The 23,387-nt window shown below is 40.0% G+C and overlaps 1 protein-coding gene and 1 pseudogene across 2 annotated transcripts in view; one reads left to right on the top strand and one right to left on the bottom strand.

The window, feature by feature from the left end:
• The window catches only part of HNRNPR (heterogeneous nuclear ribonucleoprotein R), a 46,513-nt gene that overhangs the window by 8,971 nt on the left and 14,155 nt on the right, over nt 1-23,387 (top strand). For both annotated transcript variants that reach the window (XM_066375398.1, XM_066375399.1), the window contains 2 exons: nt 4,471-4,584; nt 21,134-21,310. In XM_066375398.1, the coding sequence (XP_066231495.1) occupies nt 4,471-4,584; nt 21,134-21,310 (291 nt within the window). The remainder of the gene's footprint in view (nt 1-4,470; nt 4,585-21,133; nt 21,311-23,387) is intronic.
• LOC136401945 (U6 spliceosomal RNA) lies at nt 2,072-2,164 on the bottom strand (annotated as a pseudogene).

Raw genomic sequence — 23,387 nt, 5'->3', positions numbered from 1 at the left:
AAACCAGATGAACCTGCCTTCAAGCTGGTGACCTTGGGGTCTTGAACCTGGGTCCTCTGCATCCCAGTCCGACGCTTTATCCACTGTGCCACCACCTGGTCAGGCTATTGATGCTTTTTATAATACTTTTCTGGATTGATCCAGTTATGTCTCTGGTTCATTTTCTTTCCAAGCACTTTGTTTCTTTTTCTTTTCTTTTGTAAAACAGTGATTTTGTAGCCATTTTCTTCTTTTTGAATTTTTATTGACATCAGTTTATTTATAAACTGGAAATGGAAATAGTGCCTACTACATAGATTTGTGAGGAAGTGCTTGTAATAGTACCTGTAATGTAGCAAAACCTGTATAACTATGAGCCATTATTATTGCTATTTAGATAAAGTGCTGTGAAAGGTAAATACAGGGCATTTGGTAAAAGACTAATGAACCTCATTCCTTTGTTAAATGAGCATGGATATTTTGCTGCAGTGGTAGACTTTTCATTCTTTAATTTAAATTTTTTTTATTTTTTAGATAGAGGAAAGGAGAGAGACAGAAATGTCGATTTGTTCCTGTGTGTGCCCTGAGCACACACAGGGATTGAACTGGCAGCCTCTGTTCTTTGGGACAGTGCTCCCAACCAACCGAGCTATCTGGCCAGGGTTTAGACTTTTCATTTTGAAATAGTTATTTAATGTTGAAGTTATACAGTTTTTTATAGATAGGAAATATAAATAGTAGTTTCTGCCATATAACTAGCTTATATAGCAATTCTTTGTACCTTTTTTCCCTCATCTGTAAAATGGCATAACCCCATTCTTCTATATATATTTTTTTACCTTTTTTTTTTTTTACAGAGATAGAGAGATAGGGATAGATAGGGACAGACAGACAGGAATGGAGAGAGATGAGAAGCATCAGTCATCAGTTTTTCATTGCAACACCTTAGTTGTTCATTGATTGCTTTCTCATATGTGCCTTGACTGCGGGCCTTCAGCAGACCGAGTAACCCCTTGCTCAAGCCAGCAACCCTGGGTCCAAGCTGGTGAGCTTTGCTCAAACCAGATGAGCCCGCGCTCAAGCTGGCGACCTTGGGATCTCGAACCTGGGTCCTCTGCATCCCATTCCTACGTACACTCTATCCACTGCGCCACCGCTTGGTCAGGCTCTTATATTTTTTAAATAATTAAATATGTAAAAATTCTATTTGATGTAATAGTGGGAGTTTTTTTTGTTTCTTTTTACTTTATTCATTTTAGAGAGAAAGAGGAAGGAATAGGAAGCATCAACTTCCATATGTGCCTTGAATAGGCAATTTCTTTTTAAAAGACTTGATTCATTTTAAAGTGGAGAGGAGTGTTTGTTTTAAAATCTTTTTAAAATTTTTTTTATTTTTATTTTTTTACAGAGGCAGAGATAGACAGGGACAGACAGACAGAAACGGAGACAGATGAGAAGCATCAATCATCAGTTTCTCGTTGCGTGTTGTGACTTCTTAGTTGTTCATTGATTGCTTTCTCACATGTGCCTTGACCGTGGGCCTTCAGTAGACCGAGTAACCCTCTGCTGGAGCCAGCGACCTTGGGTCCAAGCTGGTGAGCTCTTTGCTCAAGCCAGATGAGCCCGCGCTCAAGCTGGCGACCTTGGGGTCTCGAACCTGGGTCCTTCCGCATCCCAGTCCGACGCTCTATCCACTGCGCCACCACCTGGTCAGGCTGTTTTAAAATCTTATTACTCTTTATTGAATTGGCCTATATTATTTCTCTAAAGCTGACATTTTGTTCCTTGGTAAGATGTATGCTATGCAGATGCCATCATGTGTAAATATATATATTATGTGTGTTTTACATGTTACATGTATTTCTATGTTTAAAAGTAGAGCAGCTCTGTTTGAGTCAAGGTAAAAGAATGGAGGGTCTAGCAGAGGTCTCAAACTCGCGGCCCGCCCACCAATTTTGTGTGGCTGCAGACTGGCCCGCAGATTAATCCACGAAGTTTGATTAGTCTGCGGGCCGCACAAAATTGGTGGGCGGGCCGCACGGCCGCGAGTTTGAGACCCCTAGTAAGGTAACTGGTATCCCAGGTTTTCTCCAAAGATAATTTTGCGTGTCATCCTCGTGCAGGGGCCATGCTAATCTTCTCTGTATTGTTCCAATTTTAGTATATGTGCTGCCGAAGTGAGCACCTCCAAAGATAATTTTGAATACCAGTGTACTCGGTGGTTTCTAAAATCTTGTCCTGACATTGTATAGTTTTAAAAACCTAAAGTGTAAAATTCCTCTTTCTAGGTACATTGCATTTCTTTTTTCCCCATTGTGTCTTTGTTCTGTAGATCTTTCATGTAAGCACAAACCTTTGAGAGCAAGAGCATTATCTTTTTTCCTGTGATTCCCCTTAATATTTAATATAATATAATATGAGGAAGGTTGGAAATTAGGAAACGTGAGGTTTTGTTTGTTTTTGAAACCTGAGTATGTTCATTTAGTAATTGTCAAATACATATTTTGAGTGTGTGCTGTATGAGAAATTGCTTGGATCTTAAAGAGCTTTTGGTATAACTGGAATATAAAACAAATGGACCGAATGAAACAGGTTAAATTATTTGCATACAGGCCCTGGTCGGTTGGTTCATTGGTAGAGCATTAGCCTGGCGTGTGGATGTCCTGGGTTCGATTTCAGGTCAGGGCACACAGGAGAAGTGACCATCTGCTTCTCCACCTCTCCTTCTCCTTTTTCTCTCCCCTTCTACCTTTTCCCCCCTTTCCCCCTCCCCATCCTGTAGCTGTGGCTCATTGATTCTAGCACATTGGTCCCAGGCACTGAGGATAGCTCCATGGAGCTTCTGTCTTGGGTGCTAAAAATATCTCAGTTGCATGCATCCAGTCGGGTTGGATCCCTGTCAGGGCGCTGTGAGAGTCTGTCTATCTCCCCTCCTGTCACTTGGAAAAGAAGAGGAAAAAGTTGACTACAATAGAAATAGTAGTAAAGATATGAGAAGTACATAGGAAATGAGGCAAACTGCATGAGAGGTAAGGTTTGATTTTTTTTTTTTTTTTTTTTTTAAGTGAGAGGAGGGGAGATAGGCAGACTCTCACATGAGCCCTGACCTGGGGCCATGTGTGGCCCCAGCAACCCTGTCTGGGTCCATTGCTCAGCTGAGCTATCCTCAGTGCCTGAGGGCAACACTTGAACCAGTTGAGTCACTGGTTCGGCAAAGGGAAGAGGGAGAGATTGGGGAGAGGAAGAGGATGAGAATCAGATGGTCGCTTCTCATGTGTGCCCTGATCCAGGATGGAACCTGGGACATCTACATGTTGGCCGATGCTCTATCCACTGAGCAAGCCGACCAGGGCCTGATTTATTATTTTTTTTTAAGGGTAGAGAATATACTTGATTTGAAAAGAATCATTGTTGGTTATAAACATGGTATGTAAAGGGAACAAGTAAGAAAGGGTCTAATTGAAGTTGAGGGGGTGCAGATGAGGATACTGTGGTATATAAATATGAATTTGCAGCCTGGGATCAGCTTATGTTGAATTTTTAATAGTCCTTTTCCCTTTTTTCTGTTCTCATAATGAGAAAGTGGTGTGTCCTTACAGAGTTAATTTGCCTATAACTCTTTCCATCAGGTGTATGGAAAAGAAGTAAAATAAAGTGGGAGCAACATGTGAGGAAAACCAGTGTGAATTTTGTCCTTTTTAAAAAAAATCTAGTTAGTCTGACCAGGCGGTGGCGCAATGGATAGAGCCTTGGACTGGGTTGCCGAGGACCCAGGTTCGAGACCCCGAGGTCGCCAGCTTGAGCACAGGCTCATCTTGTTTGAGCAAAAGCTCACCAGCTTGGACCCAAGGTCGCTGGCTCAAGCAAGGGGTTACTCGGTCTGCTGAAGGCCCGCGGTCAAGGCACACATGAGAAAGCAATCAATGAACAACTAAGGTGTCGCAACGAAAAACTGATGATTGATGCTTCTCATCTCTCTCCGTTCCTGTCTGTCTGTCCCTATCTGTCCCTCTCTCTGACTCTCTTTGTCTCTGTGAAAAAATAAATAAATAAAAAGTACTCTAGTTAGCCTGACCAGGCGGTGGGCGCAGTGGATGGAGCGTTGGACTGGGATGCGGAAGGACCCAGGTTCGAGACCCCGAGCTCGCCAGCTTGGACCCAAGGTCGCTGGCTCGAGCAGAGGGTTACTCGGTCTGCTGAAGGCCTGTTGTCAAGGCACATACGAGAAAGCAATCAATGAACAACTAAGGAGTCCCAATGAAAAACTGATGATTGATGCTTCTCATCCCTCTCCTTTCCGGTCTGTCTGTCCCTATCTATCCCTCTCTCTGTAAAAAATAAATAAATTAAAAAAAAAAAAAAAAAAAGTACTCTAGTTAGAAACATAGCCTAAAGAATTTAGGGTGCCTTTTATAAAATACTAATATACTGGTTTTTGTGTAATATTTAATATTTAAGTATAAACATAAACAGATGTTTAATTATCTTTAGGCCTTGCTTGAGAGGACTGGTTATACTCTGGATGTGACCACAGGACAGAGGAAGTATGGTGGTCCTCCACCAGACAGCGTATACTCTGGCATGCAACCTGGAATTGGAACAGAAGTAAGTGTTCAGCTGTTTGCCGAATCTTTCCAGTTTGTAGACTATTCTATCTGTTATGTGATTAGAAAAAAATACTTGATTGTTTTCAAGGTTGAGCTATTACTGTTTTGGATATCCATCTGTATTTTGCTGTCATCATAAGCAAAGATAATTATGTGACTGGTAGATACCCAAACACTTTGTAAGAGAATGTAGAACTGGTTGCTAAAACTATGCAACTAGCAACACGCCATTTTAGGTGCTTGAGGTGAGGTTATTAAGGATAAACGATTTATTTCTATATTCTGGTTTTAGTTTTGTTTTATACCTAATTTTGTATAGTGCTTGTCCTTCGTCCAGACTCGTCCTTCCATCTCATAGGGAGTATTCAGTAGCATTAAGAGATTTATTTCATAAAGGTTTCTTCATATCTCTTAATGCTAGTCTATCCTAATCCTTTGAAAGAAGACTATGTGCCAAAATATAAGCTATGCTACAGCAGGGGCCTTTACAGATTGATTGTTTCACTGTTCATATTTAGTGCCTAGCATAATGTCAGGAATGTAGTAGACACAGTTTTTGAATAATTGGTTACAGTTTTTTTCTTTGGCTACTAAAACTGTGGCTTTTTAATTTAAAATTTAAACTAGATTAAAGGAGAATTTTATGGGATTTTCTTTAAAACAAAGTGATGGGGCAGTGGCTTCCATCGGTGGTATTGATATGTATCTCCAATTACTTTAGAAGTCTAAGAAATTTTCAGAGTTAACTCAAACTTCCATTTGAATAGCTGGAAAGGAAATAGTAACATCTTACTAAAATTATTATCAATGATACCTTCCTAAGAGTTAAAACTTAACTCTTCAGGTGGCCATAGCAAAGATTATTCTAATTTGTAAATAAACAAAGACATGACTATTTAATGTAATTTTTTAGGTCTGTATAAGAACTAATTCTAGTTGTATTCTTTGTATATAGAATAGAGTTTATATCCATAGGTCTTTGTTTCCTGAACTTTTTTTTTTTCTTTTCCAAGTGAGAGGAGGGGAGATAGACAGACTCCCGCATGTGCCCACCTGGGATCCACCTGGCAACCCCTGTCTGAGGCCAAGGCTGTGGCCATTTTGGGTCATGCTTGCAACCAAGCTATTTTTAGCACCTGATGGTGGAGGCTCCAGGGAGCCATCTTTAGCACCCAGGGCCAACGCACTTGAACCAGTCAAGCCATGGCATGGGAGGGGAAGAGAGAGAAAGAAAGATAGGGGAGGAAGGGTGGAGAAGCAGATGGTCACTTCTCTGTGACCTGTCTGGGAATCGAACCCAGGACATCCACATGCTTGGCCGATGCTCTTATCACTGAGCCAACCAGCCAGGGCTCTGAATTTCTCTTAAACATTATACAGTTAATATTCTATTTATATTTAGCATTATTAAAGGAGTTCTAAGCATTTTTATTTTTCATGATTCCTGAATCAGCTACATATGATTGTTTGGAGTCTCTAAAACTAAATTATATAATGTGGTACGTAAATATGAAATGGTAGCCTGGAATCAGCTTATGTTGATTTTTTTTTTTTTTTTTTTTTTTTTTTTTTTCATTTTTCTGAAGCTGGAAACAGGGAGAGACAGTCAGACAGACTCCCGCATGCGCCCGACCGGGATCCACCCGGCACGCCCACCAGGGGCGACGCTCTGCCCACCAGGGGGCGATGCTCTGCCCATCCTGGGCGTCTCCATGTTGCGACCAGAGCCACTCTAGCGCCTGAGGCAGAGGCCACAGAGCCATCCCCAGCGCCCGGGCTATCTTTGCTCCAATGGAGCCTTGGCTGCGGGAGGGGAAGACAGAGACAGAGAGGAAGGCGCGGCGGAAGGGTGGAGAAGCAAATGGGTGCTTCTCCTGTGTGCCCTGGCCGGGAATCGAACCTGGGTCCTCCGCACGCTAGGCCGACGCTCTACCGCTGAGCCAACCGGCCAGGGCCTTATGTTGATTTTTTAATAATCCTTTCCCTGTTCCTTGTAACAAAAATGTGATGTGTTTTTAGAAAGTTAATTTGCCTATAACTCCATTAAGTATATATATAACCTAATGTTATATATAATGATAGAGTTGGAATTGGGACTCTAAGCCATCTACATTTCTTATAGGAGCAAGTGTCATTTAAATGTAGTGTACAAGTGAGTAATAATTTGGCCGGTTTTTTTTCCTACTTTTGTCTTCCGTTGATCCCCTCCCTGGTATCCTTTATCCCTGGTATCCTTTATCTTTAATGTTCTGCTCATGTAGTGAGCTCTTTCAAATCTACATTTATATTTTATTTTTAAACAATATAGAAATATAAAATATAGTACAATTTTCTTACTTGAACTCCTATCCTATAGCATATTGTATTTTTTTCTAATGGTTTTATTTTTATTTTTTTGTAATTTTTTTCTTTTTAAAAACTTTTTCATTGATTTGAGAGGGAGAATAAAAGGGAGAGGGGGGAGGGGCAAGGGAGAAAAAGAAAGAGGGACACATCAACTCATTGTTCCACTTAGCTGTTCCATTTAGGTATTTCATTTAGTTGTGCACTCATTGGTTGCTTCTCATATGTGCCTTGACTAGGGCTTGAACCTGAGACTTGGCTCACAGGGACAACGCTCTATCCACTGAGCAACCCGGCCAGGGTTCTATGGTTTTAGACTTTGTTCAGGATTGTATCAGGATTTTTTTTTCCTTGCCTTAAACCCTCATATGAAATGATTGAAATAGAATTGCTCCTTTGTCTTTTTTTTGTTCTTGAGGCAGCCTAGAACACCTCCAAGAGGAGAATACAGAAAAAGTTATCTAGTATACCATTGAGCATGTGATAATCCATGTTAGTGTTTACGAATTATTACATTTACCTTAGTCTTATTTCTTCAACTAGTTACAAAATCCCTGAGCTGTGGTGGCGCAGTGGACAGAGTGTTGACCTGGAACACTGAGGTCACCAGTTAGATATCCTGGGTTTGCCTGATGAAGGCACATACTGGGAAGCAGCTATGAGTTGAGGCTTCCTGGTTCTCCCACACACATACCTTTTTCTCTTTCTTTCTCTGTCTCTCCGTCTCCTTCCCTCTCCTCTCTAAAATGAATAAATACTCCTTAAAAATAAATAATTAAAATCCTTAGGAATAAAAATTAAGTGTATAATACTGTTCTTCACAATGCTCAATATAGTCTGGCGTAAGTTTAATTTGTTGTATATATTTCATAATTATAGAAATGACCATTTTTTTAGCCCATTAGATTAGTTTCATTAATGGAGACTTGTTTTATCTTTGCTTTATATAGATAAGAGGAGTTTTGCTAGTACTCTTAAGATTTCACTGGAAGCATTTGAACAATTTAATAAACTATTTTTAAATAGTATCCAATTAGAAACAAATAGTTGGTACAGTATTTGTAAAACATGTTATCATTCTCTTACAGTACAGTGCCTTTTTTTAATTAAGACTTTCCTTTTATTTATTTATTTATTTATTTTTTTACAGAGACAGAGAGAGGGATAGACTAGGACAGACAGACAGACAGAAAGTATCAATCATTAGTTTTTCGTTGCGCATTGCAGCACCTTAGTTGTTCATTGATTGCTTTCTCATGTGTGCCTTGACTGCGGGCCTTCAGCAGATCGAGTAACCCCTTGCTTGAGCCAGCGACCTTGGGTCCAAGCCAGTGAGCTTTTTGCTCAAACCAGATGAGCCCGCGCTCAAGCTGGCAACCTAGGGGTATCGAACCTGGGTCCTTGGCATCCCAGTCAGATGCTCTATCCACTGCGCCACTCCCTGGTCAGGCCAGTACAGTGCCTCTTTAGGAGAAAGATGCAGCTTTCTGTATATTAGATATCATTACATACTGTTGTATGATACTGTTGTAGCAAATCCCTATGTGAGATTAACAGCTTAAGCCACTCCTGTCAAGGAATTTATTACAACACAATCGCAGTATAAAATTTTGGATTCTACCCATAAATTTAGATTTTGAGATTTGACCTATGCTTGTGAAAAATTAAAGTTTTGGGAAATTAGGCCCTGGCTAGGGGCTCAGTGGATAGAGCATTGGTCCGGCATATGGATGTCCCAGGTTTAAGTTCCTGGTCAGGGCACACAGAGGAAGCAACTATCTGCTTCTACCCCCAACTCCCACACCTCCCCGCTCCTCCCTCTCTCCTCCCTCTCCTCACACAGCCAGTGGTTCCATTGGTTTGAGCGTAGCCCCAGGCACTAAGGATAGCTTGGTACTTGAGTATAGGCCCCAGATGGGGTTGCCAGGTGGGTCCTGGTTGAGGCACATGTGAGAATCTGCTTTACTATCTCCCATTCACTCACCTAAAAAAAAAAAAAGTTTTGGGAAATTAGAAAAATGGGTGGTTTTTATTTTTCTTTTTAAGTTATAGTTGATAGTCAATATTTTATATTAGTTTAAGGTGCACAGCAAGAATAATAGATTTTTAATACATTGGGTGGCTGGTCGTTTTTAATAAGTTGGTTATAATTAGTGTCATTTTTGATACTGTGAGACTTGGTGTTTTTGTTCTTTTGCTTGATTAGAGCAGTGGTAGTCAACCTTTTTATACCTAGCACCCACTTTTGTATCTCTGTTAGTAGTAAAATTTTCTAACTGCCCACCAGTTCCACAGTAATGGTGATTTATAAAGTAGGGAAGTAACTTTACTTTATAAAATTTATAAAGCAGAGTTACAGCAAGTTAAAGCATATAATAATAATTACTTACCAAGTACTTTATGTTGGATTTTCACTAAGTTTGGCAGACTAAATCTTTATAAAACAACTTACTATAGTTAAATCTATCTTTTTATTTGTACTTTGGTTTTTCCGCTACCGCCCACCATGAAAGCTGGAATACCCACTAGTGGGCGGTAGGGACCAGGTTGACTACCACTGAATTAGGGCCTTTAAAAATTTCTAGCTCTTGATTGAAATTAGGGTCAAGGCCTGAAGCGGATAATATTGAAATTAAGTTATGGGAAAACTGTGAGGTTTTGTCTTTGGATAAAATCGACTGTAAATTAATTTTATATATGAACACTTATTAGCAGATGCTGTTACTAAGCAATTCTTGAGTTGAGAAATACACAAGAATGTTAGGCATTCATTTTGGAATGGAGTTTGTTTGTTTGTTTGTTTGTTTATTGTATTTTTTCGAAGTTGGAAACGGGGAAGCAGTCAGACTGACTCCCGCATGCGCCCAACCAGGATCCACCGGCATGCCCACCAGGGGGCGATGTTCTGCCCATCTGGGGCATCACTCTGTTGCAACCAGAGCCATTCTAGCACCTGAGGCAGAGGCCACAGAGCCATCCTCAGCGCCCCGGCCAACTTTGCTCCAGTGGAGCCTTGGCTGCGGGAGGGGAAGAGAGAGACAGAGAGGAAGGAGAGGGGGAGGGGTGGAGAAGCAAATGGGCGCTTCTCCTGTGTGCCCTGGCCGGGAATCGAACCCGGGACTCCTGCACGCCATGCCGACGCTCAGGAATGGAGTTTTTAGTGTGCCTTGGCTCTTAGACATAGTCTAGTCATAGTATCTTTTTAGTTTTTAGATGGTATTATAAAACGGTTTGGGGAAGACAGTTTTGTTTTAATTTATTTCCACTGACAAAAATGTAACATCCATGAAGATTATGGATATATAATAAGCTGTTATTTGTTTAAAGTGAGTAAGCACTGATACTCTATTTGGGATTTCAGAGGAAATGGCAGACTGAGATCTAATTCTTTGGTTTATTAACTAATGGAAGTGTTACAGAACCAGTAAAAGAGCTAAAAGTGTATGACTATGTAGCACCTGAATTGAATTATGTATAAAGAAAAGCTGCTATTTTTGTAAAATTGTAAAAAAGAGCTGAATAATGAAAAAACCCCAGTAGATACTCAAAGACTTTGTTGAGCTGTCTGCTTGCTTCTGTTGATTGCTTCCGGAGTCTCGGAGGACTTCCTCTATTACTGTTGAAGTATTTGATGGATAGATAATAGACAACTAGAACTTTTTCCAAGCCTTGATGCCAAGTGAGTAAAGGAAGAAATGTTATGGTATTCATCAGATTGTGTTGGTTCTGGATTGGGGGTGGAGTATTACCTGTGTACACAGGCATACTCTGAATAGCTCGTATGGAGCCCAAATGGCTCAGGGATCAACCAACTAATAAAAAAAAATTCTATTTCATTTTAGTTGATTAAAAATGGAGCTTATAGAACTTTAAAAGGAGTGATGCTTAATTTGTTTTTGAAAACTGTTTAGTTTTAGCCTTTTTAAGTTTTTTTTTTCTTCCTGAAGTGAGAAGCAGGGAGGCAGAGAGTGACAGGTTCCCACACGAGCCTGACTGGGATCCCCTCCCACCTCATGCCCACTAGGGGGTGATGCTCTACCCATCTGGGGCGTTGCTCCATTGCAACTGGAGCCATAGCACATGAGGCGGGCAGAGGCCATGAAGCCATCCTCAGTGCCCCGGCCATCTTTCCTCCAATGGAGCCTTGGCTGCGGAAAGGGAGGAGAGAGATAGAGAGAAAGGAGAGGGGAAAGGGTGGAGAAGCAGATGGTCCCTTCTCCTTAGTGCCCTGGCTGGGAACTGAACCCAGGACATCCACATGGCAGGCCGACGCTCTACCACTGAGCCAACCGGCCAGGGCCCTTTTTAAGTTCTTTTAATGTCCTAAGTTAAACTAATCTTGAAATGAAGCACCTCCTATTTCTCAGATAAAACAGTATTTTTGGCCTATTCTTGGACCCTGGTGACTTAAAATATTGGATACTTCGTTGACCATAGATTCATAGATGTTTCTTTTAGAGAATATTCTCTCGGAAAATCTGTAAGTTGGACTCCTGACATTCAAACGGTAGAGTACAATGAGCTCGTTCTTAGGAATCCTTTCTATAAAGTGATTAATGAAACATTAAATTACTTTTGCTGAAATACAGGTGTTTTACTTTGGTATACTTAATGAAGCAAACCAGTCTGGTTCTGAAAATATACTCTAGTCTGATATTTATCTTCCTCACTTAGTTGTGTCAGATATATCATTTCATAGTGCCACCGCATGTGCTCTTTCTTTGCTTTTCTATGTATTTGTAATGGGTAGGGAGAAAGTTTGGATGATGAACAATGTGATTATGAAGCACCATTGCATTTTGTTAAATAGAAACTATATAAAGCAAAATTTACTCCCCAGACCAGCTTTAAAATATTTAGACACAGATACTCTTGAATATAAAAATATTCTTTAAAAATGTATTTTAAAATTATTATCAGTTATCTTCGTGTGTTTCTTAGGACACTTTTTATTAGTAGTTTTTTTTTTTTTAGTGCTGTGCCCTGTTAATGAATGTTTATTTATAGAGTTGAGAATGCAGGTTGGTATAGCTGGAGCTCATGAGAAATGGTCAAATTCTGGATATTTTGAAGACAGATCCAACACTGTTTTATTGATGAGTTTGGATATGGAGACATAAGAGAAAGGAGCCGCCTGACCTGTGGTGGCGCAGTGGATAAAGCGTTGACCTGGAAATGCTGAGGTCGCCGGTTCGAAACCCTGGGCTTGCCCGGTCAAGGCACATATGGGAGTTGATGCTTCCTGCTCCTTCCCCCTTCTCTCTCTCTCTGTCTTTCTCTCCTCTCTCTCTCTCTCTCTCTCTCTGTCTCTCTCCCTCTCTCTCTCCTTTCTAAAATGAATTTAAAAAAATAAAAAAAAAGAGAAAGGAGCCAAGGATGACTTGAAGACTTCTGGCCTGAGCACCTGGAAAGATGGAGTTGCCATATAATGAAAATGAGGAAGGTGCATTGGAGAGCAAATTGGCAGGATTGAAAAATAGTTCAGTTCTGGACATGTTACTAGTTAGCTGTCTCTTAGATCACCAAGTCTAGCTATTGTATGATCAGTTGCTCATATGAATGGGGATTTGAGGGGAGAGTTTTGGCTAGAGATTGTAAATGTGGGTAGACATAAGCATCTGTTGAATATGGTATTTAAAAACCATGAGTTTGGATGCAGTCACCAAGAAAGTGTGTGTAGCTTAGATAAAAGGTTTAAGATCTGATCCCTGTAGCCCTTCTACAATTTAGAGTTTGGAGAGGTGATGAGGAACTAACAAAGAGGACTGAGAAGAACAAGCCAGCGAGGTGTGAGTAAAAGCAGGAATGTGGTGTCTCAGAAGTTAAGAAAATTTACACAGGAGAAGTGCTAGTCAGTTACATCAAACTTTCCAGGGTGATGACTGTGAATTGACATTTGATTGTGGCAATGTGGATGTCATTGTGACTTTGACAGAAAGGATGGTAAAGCAAGATTTGGAAAAGATTCAATTGTGTGGGAGATGAGGAATTTGAGATTGCAAGTACATACGGTTTTTTGGAACAATTTTGCTACAGAGTGTAGCAGAGAAATGGGACAATAGCTGGAAGGTGTGTAGTCAAGATATATTTTGTTTAAATTTTAAGGAAGAAAGATATGATATACTTGCGTGCTGATGGAATTGATCCACATATGAGAGGAGAAACTGATAAAATTTTTGCTGGCCCATGTGTCCTTGAGTAGGAAAGGAGGGATGGGGTCTGGTTAGTGCAGGGAGTTACTAGTGTGTGGTAGATGCTCACTCATACATCCATTCAGAGTTCAGTAGTCACTGTGTCCAGTGCTGGAAATAAAATGAGGAGCAAGTTGTGAGGTCTTCACTCACATGGAAATGGAATCCTCTTGCTGGTGTTACTCCTAGATGAAGATACAGTCTCACTGATTAAGAAACTTAAGCAAGGTAACTATAATATAGATTTGAATTCAGTGTAATTTGAAACTATTTTCACACTTTTCCTATCTTCATAGCTTCACCTTACTACACCAAGTCACATCATCTGTTGCTGGGATTGCCCTGTTAACCTGATCAGTCTGCCTGTTTTTCCATACAACCCATTTTCTACCATTTACCAGAATATTTATTCCTTTTACTTATTTTTACAGAGACAGAGAGAAGGATAGACAAGGACAGACAGACAGGAACGGAGAGATGAGAAGCATCAATCATTAGTTTTTCGTTGCGCGTTGCAACACCTTAATTGTTCATTGATTGCCTTCTCATACGTTCCTTGACCGCGGGCCTTCAGCAGACTGAGTAACCCCTTGCTTGAGCCAGCGACCTTGGGCTCAAGCTGGTGAGCTTTTGCTCAAACCAGATGAGCCCTTGCTCAAGTTGGCAACCTCAGGGTCTTGAACCTGGGTCTTCCGCATCCCAGTCCAACACTCTATCCAATGTGCCACCGCCCGGTCAGGCTATTTATTCCTTTTAGAACATATGTCATACTTGCTCACTTGTCTCCTCAAAACTCTGATGTCGGCCCTGGCCATTTGGCTCAGTGGTAGAGTGTTGGCCTGACGTGTGGAGGTCCAGGGTTCTGTCCCAGTCAGGGCACACAGGAGAAGCACCCGTCTGCTTCTCAACCCCCACCCCCCTCTTCTCCTCCTCTCCTGCAGCCATGGCTTGATTAGAGCAAATTGGCCCCAGGTGCTGAGGATGGCTCCGTGGACTTTACCTCAGGTGCTAAAAAATGGCTCTGGTTGCAACAGAGCAAGGGCCCCAGATGGGCAGAGCATCGCCCCTAGTGGGCATGCTGGGTGGATTCTAGTCGGGGTACATGAGGGAGTCTGTCTCTGCCTCCCCTCCTCTCACTGAATTAAAAAAAAAAACAAAAAACCTGATGTCTTTCCAACACATTTGTACTAAAACTCAAATTCTTAACCTTGGTTTAACTTAATCTGGCTCTGTTCTCTTTTTCTCAATACTGTCTCCTGTGTGGACGTTGTAATTCCATTCACTGGCCTATTTGCTCTTTTTCATCTATGTCAGTTGTACTCCCATTTTTTTTGTACTTGTTCCTGCACTTTGGAATGCTCTTTTCCTCCCGTTTTCTCTTAATTTTCTTCTTAGGTTTCGATTCATATTTAACCTCCTTACAGAGGCTTTCCTAATTAAAATACTGTATTTCCCCATGTATAAGACACTCCCATGTATAAGATGCACCTTAATTTTGGGGCCCAAAATTTGGAAAAAAAAATACTACATGAAGTTATTGAACTCGTTTTATTCATCATAAAGTTCATACAACTTCTCATCACTGTCAAAACTCTTATCCAGTAGCTTGTCCTCATCTGTGTCTGATGACGAATCACAGACAGTGAGGGCAAAAACAAGAGTGAAAAAGCAGGGGATGCAAGTAAAAAAACTATAACCGCTGTATAAGATGCACCTAGTTATAAATTCAATGCAATACCGATTAAAATACCAATGACTTACTTCAAAGATATAGAACACATATTCTCAAAATTTATATGGAACCAAAAGAGAACACGAATAGCCTCAGCAATCTTGAAAAGGAAGAACAAAGTGGGAAGTATCACACTTCTGATATCAAGTTATACTTCAAGGCCATTGTACTCAAAACAGCCTGGTATTGGCATAAGAACAGGCATATAGACCAATGGAACAAAACAGAGAACCCAGAAATAAACCCACACCTTTATGGACAACTGATATATATTTTTTTGGGGTTTTTTTTTTTTTTTTACAGAGAGAGAGAGAGTCAGAGAGAGGGATAGATAGGGACAGACAGACAGGAACGGAGAGATGAGAAGTATCAATCATTAGTTTTTCGTTGAGTGTTGCAACACCTTAATTGTTCATTGATTGCTTTCTCATATGTGTCTTGCTCGTGAGCCTTCAGCAGACCGAGTAACCCCTTGCTCGAGCTGGCGACCTTGGGCTCAAGCTGGTGAGTTTTTGCTCAAACCAGATGAGCCCGTGCTCAAGCTGGCAACCTCGGGGTCTCTAACCTGGGTCTTCCACATCCCAGTCTGATGCTCTATCCACTGCGCCACTGCCTGGTCATGCTGGACAACTGATATTTGACAAAGGAGGTAAGAGCATACAATGGAGTAAAGACAGCCTCTTCAACAAATGGTGTTGGGAAAATTGGACAGCTACCTGCAAAAAAATGAAACTAGACCACCAACTTACACCATTGACAAAAATAAACTCAAAATGGATAAAAGACAAATGTAAGCCATGAAACCATAAGCATCTTAGAAGAAAACATAGGCAGTAAGCTCTCCGACATCTCTCGCAGCAATATATTTGCTGATTTATCTTCACGGGCAAGTGAAATAAAAGACAGGATAAACAAATGGGACTATATCAAACTAAAAAGCTTCTGTGCAGCTAAAGACAATAAGAACAATAAAAAGACAAACTACACAATTGGAGAACATATTTGACAATACGTCTGATAAGGGGTTAATAACCAAAATTTACAAAGAACTTGTAAAACTCAATACCAGGAAAACAAACAATCCAATAAAAAAATGGGTTAAAGAAGTGAATAGACACTTCTCCAAAGAGGACATACAGATGGCCAATAGGCATATGAAAAAATGCTCAACATCATTAATCATTAGAGAAATGCAAATTAAAACCATAATGAGATATCACCTCACACCAGTCAGAATGGCACTCATCAACAGAACAACACAGAATAAGTGCTGGCGAGGATGTGGAGAAAAGGGAACCTTCTTACACTGCTGGTGGGAATGCAGACTGGTGCAGCCACTGTGGGAAACGGTATGGAGATTCCTCAGAAAATTAAAAACCGAACTGCCTTTTGACCCAGCTATCCCACTTTTAGGAATATATCACAATAACACCATAGCACTGTTTCAAAAGAAGAAATGTACCCCCATGTTTATGGCAGCATTGTTCACAATAGTGAAGATCTGGAAACAGCCCAAGTGTCCGTCAGTGGACAAGTGGATTAAAAAGCTTTGGTACATATATACTATGGAATACTACTCAGCCATAAGAAATAATGACATCGGATCATTCACAACAACATGGATGGACCTTGTTAACATTATACTGAGTGAAATAAGTAAATCAGAAAAAACTAAGAACTATATATGATCCCATACATAGGTGGGGCATAAAAATGAGACTCAAGACATGGACAAGAGGGTGGGGGTTACGGGTGGGGGGGGAGGAGAGGGGAGGGACACAAAGAAAACCAGTTAGAAGGTGACGGAAGACAATTGGACTTTGGGTGATGGAATGCAGCATAATCAAATGTCAAAATAACCTGGAGATGTTTTCTCTGAACATATGTACCCTGATTTATCAATGTCATCCCATTAAAATTAATTTAAAAAAACAATGCAAAATGTCAAGGACTAAGGAAGGTATGGTGGGTATTTGAAGGATTGTCACTCAGCTAATCAGGAGTGAGCCATGGGGAAAGGCATTCTTGAAATTAAAGTCAGAAGAAACAATGAATTCCAGAAAGAGTTTTATGTTTGAGCTGAATATTGAAAGGTAAATGGAAATTAGCCAGGCAGGGGAGTTGAGGGAAAGTGTTCCAGCAGAAAGAACAGGATGACTCCTCATTGGTTCTGCCATGCCTAACAGCAGAAAGCCTTTAACCAGGGGTCCCCAAACTGCAGCCCCCTGAGGCCATTTATCCGGCCCCCGCTGCACTTCCGGAAGGGGTACATCTTTCATTGGTGGTCAGTGAGAGGAGCACATTGACCATCTCATTAGCCGAAAGCAGGCCCGTAGTTCCCATTGAAGTACTGCTCAGTTTGTTGATTTAAATTTACTTGTTCTTTATTTTAAATATTGTATTTGTTCCCGTTTTGTTTTTTTTACTTTAAAATAAGGTATGTGCAGTGTGCATAGGGATTTGTTCATACCTTTTTTTATAGTCCGGCCCTCCCAACGGTCTGAGGGACAGTGAACTGGCCCCCTGTGTAAAAAGTTTGGGGACCCCTGCTTTAAACAGCATCAGGGCATTCTTCCCTCGGAGGGTTTTTTTATTTTCAGGAATTACAGTGTGGCATGTTTAGGTCTTCAACATACATAGATATCTTTTCTCTTTTTAAATGCAGCTTTTCTCCCTTTTCGGCATGGGATTCTGACAAGGAAATCTCTAGCCAAAAAAAACCAACAAAAAACGCACCTAGTATTTAGACCCCAAATTTTTCGGGGGGAAAGATGCATCTTATAAATGGGGAAATACGGTACAATCTTTTCTCATTTTTACCTTCTTTTATTGCTTTTGTTAGCCTTTAACACCTCCTAAAATTATACTGTTTATATTTTTATTTTGTATTGTAAGCCTCATAAGTGCCTAGACCTTATCTGGTATTCACTGTATCCCTAGGACTTAGAAAAATACATTTAACGTGAGTAAAGGTATATATGCATTTCCATGTCTTAGGAGAGGGAAGCAGTTGTCTGTATAGGCTAGGCATTGTGCATTGGAGCAACTTCAAGGTGATATGAAAAGATTAATTGGATGTAGATAGGAATGAGAGGGATTCAAAATATTTGAGTTTGTTTGTTTGTTTATAGGAATAATATTTCCTTAGTCATCTTGTTTGGGGAGCAGCAGAAATTATGTACTTCCAAGAGAGATGGTGAAAAATCAGAGGAGCCAGTTGAGAAGGGTAGATTTTAGTTATTTTGATTTTTGGAAAAACGCATTTGTTATAAATGTATTTTATCTTTATTGTAGAATATTTAGAAACTATAATAAGGAAAAAAATGAAATTAAAACAGGTTTTTTATATATTGAGAAACTTAGATTCTGATAGTCATTCTTGTCTATACTATACATATATCTAAATCAAAAAACAAGTTGGCACCACTAGATTTATTGATGATTTGGGGTAAAATCAAGATAGTCAAGAGGAAATGTTTGGTAGACAGTTGGAGGTACAGAATTAGGTCTTGGGATGAGGATCTGGGAGATGACTGTAGTTGTAGGTTTTGGGAATGGATATCATCATTATAAGGAAAAAACAGAAAAGAATAGTAGAGCCATGACTTTAAGAAACACGCAGATTTTTATTAGGTGGATAGAAGAAGCACCATGGAAATGTTAGAGAAATAATTAAAGGTAAGAAAACCAGGTTAGTGGAGGATCCTGAAGATTTAAGGATTTTCAGAGGGTAGCATCATCACTGTTCATGCTTGAGAAGGTGGGGATGATGAGACAGAGGAAAAAAAATTTGGTGATTAGAAGTTCATAAGTGACATTTGGGCATGCAGTTTAGTGTTAGAGGAAGAAGTCAATTTTAGAGAGTTAAAGTATAAATGCCAAGTGCTTTTCAGAGTGAGTTTTTATTAGAAAGATGGTTTTCTATGGATATTTTTACTTCTCTGTAGCTGCACAGTACTAAGCATATAGGGATGTGTTGAAAAGAAAAATTGCATGAGTAGAATAAAACATGGGGCATGTGTTCAAAGAATATAAAAATGAAAGATATAGAAGCTAAAGTAAAAGTGTGTGTGTGTATGTGTGTGTGTGACAGAGACAGAGAGAGGGACAGACAGACAGGAAGGGAGAGAGATGAGAAGCATCAGTTCTTCGTTGTCACACCTTAGTTGTTCATTGATTGTTCTCTCATATGTGCCTTGACCAGGGGGCTGCTGCCGAGCCAGTGACCCCTTGCTCAAGCCAGCGACCATAGGGTCATGTCTATGATCCCACCCTCAAGCCTGAAACCCTGCAGCTAAGCCAGGCGAGCCTGCTCTCAAGCCAGTGACCCCATGCTCTGCGGCTAAGCCGGGCGAGCCTGCTCTCAAGCCAGTGACCCCATGCTCAAGCTCGTGACGTTGGGGTTTCGAACCTGGGTCCTCTGCATCCCAGGCTGACACTATCCACGGCTCCACCGCCTGGTCAGGCACTAAAGTAAATGTTTTTTGTTTGTTTGTACTTTGTTTTGTTGTGGGAGATTTAGCATGTTTGAAGACAGGAAAGAACCAGTTGGTAGGAAAGGATGTCCTGAGCAAAATAGGAGAGTTGAAGAAATAAAGGTTTGTAATTATTTCCAGAAGAAGGTGGTGAAAAGAAATGTGCTTCTTTCCTAGGGTTAAGAAGTTAACCTTGGAAAGGAAGTAAATCTCTTTCTGTGAGGTATAAAGGATATAAGTGAAAATAGATATTGAGAAAGGTTTTTGAAGCTGAGAGGAAAGAATATGAGGAAACGAGTAACTTTCCCAGATGACCTTAAAATGACATTTGGTGAACTTGAAGGAGACAGAAGAATTGAATTAGTTGTTTTGTGAGAATCATACTAGAGATTTAGTAGAAAATATCAAATTTTACCCAAAAGCAGTGAAGGTGGGTCTAAGTTTTTTTAAAGGATTATGTTAAGATAGCACAACTTTTGTAGAGATCAGAAACTTAATATCCAGTATAATTTTGACATCTTTTGGATTGCTATTATTACTTCCTTAATAAGGTAACTTTTCAGAATATGAAATGTTTTTTATTGATTTTAGAGAGAAGAGAAAGAGGGGTGGGAGGAGCAGGAAGCATCAACTCGAAGTAGTTGTTTCCTGTATGTGCCTTGACCTGGCAAGCCCAGGGTTTCAGCATTCCAGGTCGATGCTTTATCTACTGCGCCACCACAGGTCAGGCCCGAATATGACACATTGATGTAGGAGAGTTTCGCTAGAAAATGTATCTCATGTACACATTGATTTAATCTTTAAGACTGTGTTTGGATTACAAATGTTTTAACATAAAAGATTGTTTTTTAATGTTTGTGGAAGCTTGAAGAAAATTGTGGTATAATAATAGATACTAAGCGTTTCTGATTATTTAATTTATTTATTTTTCTTCTTTTTCCAAGTAAGGAGGAGAGATAGAGAAACAGACTCCCACAGGTGCCCCAACCGGATCTACCTGGGTACCCTTGTCTGAGGCCTATTATGCTCTGCCATCTGGGGCCATGCTTGCAATCGAGCTATTTTTAGCACTTGAGGCAGCGGCTCCACAGAGTTATCCTCAGCACCTGGGGCTGATGCGCTCGAACCAAATGAGCTTTTGCTGCGGGAGGAAAAGAGAGAGAGAGGAAGGGGTGAAGAAGCAGATGGTCGCCTCTTCTCTGTGCCCTGACCAGAAATCAAACCCTGGACATCCATACTCCAGGCCAACGCTCTACCACTGAGCCAACTGGCCAAGACCGATTATTTCATTCTAATTTATCATTGTATATTATAATTTAGTCCTACTATATAATTTTAATTAAGATAGAACACCCAGTCTTCATATGGTGAAGAGTCTTTTTAATACTTTAACATGTAATGTTCTGATAGAAAAAAGGGATGGATTGAAAGTCTGGAGTTTTAAATAATAAAAATTTTAGTGTTGAGAAACTTGAAGAACCATTAATATTTTTTTAGTTATTGTTTTTATAAAAATGGAGACATATTTCCATGAAGATACAAATTGTATGTGCCCTTCTGTTTTTCTAGGAAAAGACAAATAACTATTCAAATTTAGTGCATAATTTGCACACTCTTACTAATCAGTTTCCACTTTTCAATACAGAATATTAGTCTATGTTGATGACCCTAAAGTCATTATAATAAAAATTAGGATTGGTTTCTCAAGATTCAGTTGTCTTCATTTCTCCTTAAAGAAAAGATTGTTAGGCTTTATGGCTCTAAAAGCAGATGCTTTGGTATTCTAATACAGAGATTTTATTTCAGGTCTTTGTAGGTAAAATACCAAGAGATTTATATGAGGATGAGTTGGTGCCCCTTTTTGAAAAGGCTGGTCCCATTTGGGATCTACGTCTAATGATGGATCCACTATCTGGTCAGAACAGAGGGTATGCTTTTATCACCTTCTGTGGGAAGGAAGCTGCACAAGAAGCTGTTAAACTGGTATGTGATAACAAAACCAATTCCTACTGTCTAGCAAATCATTATTTAAGAGATTTACCTCAATTAATGTTTGTAGTTAACATTGTTTTATTTTCTTTAGTTTTTGCTTTGAATGTTTTTATATTGACTGAGTTGGTATGTGGCCTTTGTTCTATATCAGGGGTTGGGAAACTTTTTGGCTGAAAGAGCCATGAACGCCACATGTTTTAAAATGTAATTCTGTGAGAGCCATACAATGACCCGTGTACACTTCGCATTATCCAATAAAAATTTGGTGTTGTCCCGGAGGACAGCTGTGATTGGCTCCAGCCACCCGCAACCATAAACATGAGCGGTAGGAAATGAAGGGATTGTAATACATGAGAATGTTTGGGGTTTTTTTTTTGTTGTTTGTTGTTTTTTTTTGTATTTTTCTGAAGTTGGAAATGGGGAGGCAGTCAGACAAGACTCCTGCATGCGCCTGACTGGGATCCACCCAGCATGCCCACCAGGGGGCGATGCTCTGTTGCAACCAGGGCCATTCTAGTGCCTGAGGCAGAGGCCACGGAGCCATCCTCAGCACCTGGGCCAACTCTGCTCCAATGGAGCCTTGGCTGCGGGAGGGGAAGAGAGAGACAGAGGGGAAGGGGTGCAGAAGCAGATGGGCGCTTCTCCTGTGTGCCCTGGCCGGGAATCGAACTCGGGACTCCTGCACGCCAGGCCGATGCTCTACCACTGAGCCAACCAGCCAGGGCCCAGAGAATGTTTTATATTTTTAATGTTGTTATTTTTTTTTTATTAAAGATTTATCTGCAAGCCAGATGCAGCCATCAAAAGAGCCACATCTGGCTCACAAGCCGTAGGTTCACGAGCCATAGGTTCCCTACCCCTGCTCTATATTTTCTGATTATAATGGTAAAAAAAAGAAATGAAAATACCCCCAAGAATTAATATATTAGAAAAAGTCTCCCATAACTCTAAAAAGTTATTAATTAGAATGATTAGGATCTAAAGTTTGATTTAAGTATTTGGTTTCTGCATTTCTCTCTTGATTGTAGACAAAAAAGGATGTCAATTCTTGCTGTTAAACTTTGATAGGATTCTTAAAGTGAAGTGAAGGTTTAGGACCCTGTTGCCAATTCAGGAAACAGTTTTTAATCTGTTTTATTTTTGTCACAGCCTAATCATACAGTTTATTTTCTAATTCTTTTCTGTATTTTTGTCTTCAGGTTGTCTTTTCTATCTTTAATCTTTCCCTTTTGCTATTTTATAACCAGTCTTTAATTACTTTTTGTGTAGGACCTTTTACTCTTTGTACTGACTTATAAGTAGTAGTAACAAAATTATGCAAATCAAGTATATCTTCACTCCTACTGTATTAAGATACAAACATCCCAGTCACTCAAAATAACAATATCATTGTTTTCTGGCATAATCTTTTGCCAGACATTTAAAGGCCTCACTTAGTCTAGTTCTAGTCCTTCTAGAACAGTAACCTCTTTTACAAGGCTTTTGTTTGATTAGTTGCATCTAAATTCATTCCACTTCTGCCTGACCAGTCGGTGGCGCAGTGGATAGAGCATTGGACTGGGATGTGGAGAGGACCCTGGTTCGAGAACCTGAGGTTGCCAGCTTGAGCCCAAGGTCGCTGGCTTGAGCAAGGGGTCACTCAATCTGCTGTAGCTCCTTTAGTCAAGGCATATATATGAGAAATCAATGAACAACTAAGGAATTGCAATGAAGAATTGATGCTTCTCATCTCTCTCCCTTCCTGTCTGTCTGTCCCTATCTGTCCCTCTCTCTGACTCTGCCTCCCCAATAAATAAATAAATAAATAAATAAATAAATAAATAAAATTCATTCCGCTTCTAGCATGACCCAGATGTTAGTCTTTAATTATTATGGATGTCCTTACAGTTTGTTTATTTAGTATTTAGATGTTTTTAAAGCTTTTATTTCCATGTTCTGGCAGCATATAGATGGTTTTATTTAATAATGATACATCTGTTAGTAAATAAATGGGTAGGTAATGTTAAAGTATGAGAAGCTAAAATTTATTAAGGGAACCATTATAGTAATTTAAGTAAAACATTTTTAT

The sequence above is a fragment of the Saccopteryx leptura genome, chromosome 3 (genome assembly GCF_036850995.1).
Source record: "Saccopteryx leptura isolate mSacLep1 chromosome 3, mSacLep1_pri_phased_curated, whole genome shotgun sequence".
NCBI lineage: Eukaryota > Metazoa > Chordata > Mammalia > Chiroptera > Emballonuridae > Saccopteryx > Saccopteryx leptura.
The sequence above is the reverse complement of the archived record's forward strand: the minus strand, read 5'-3'. Positions and strand labels throughout refer to the sequence as shown.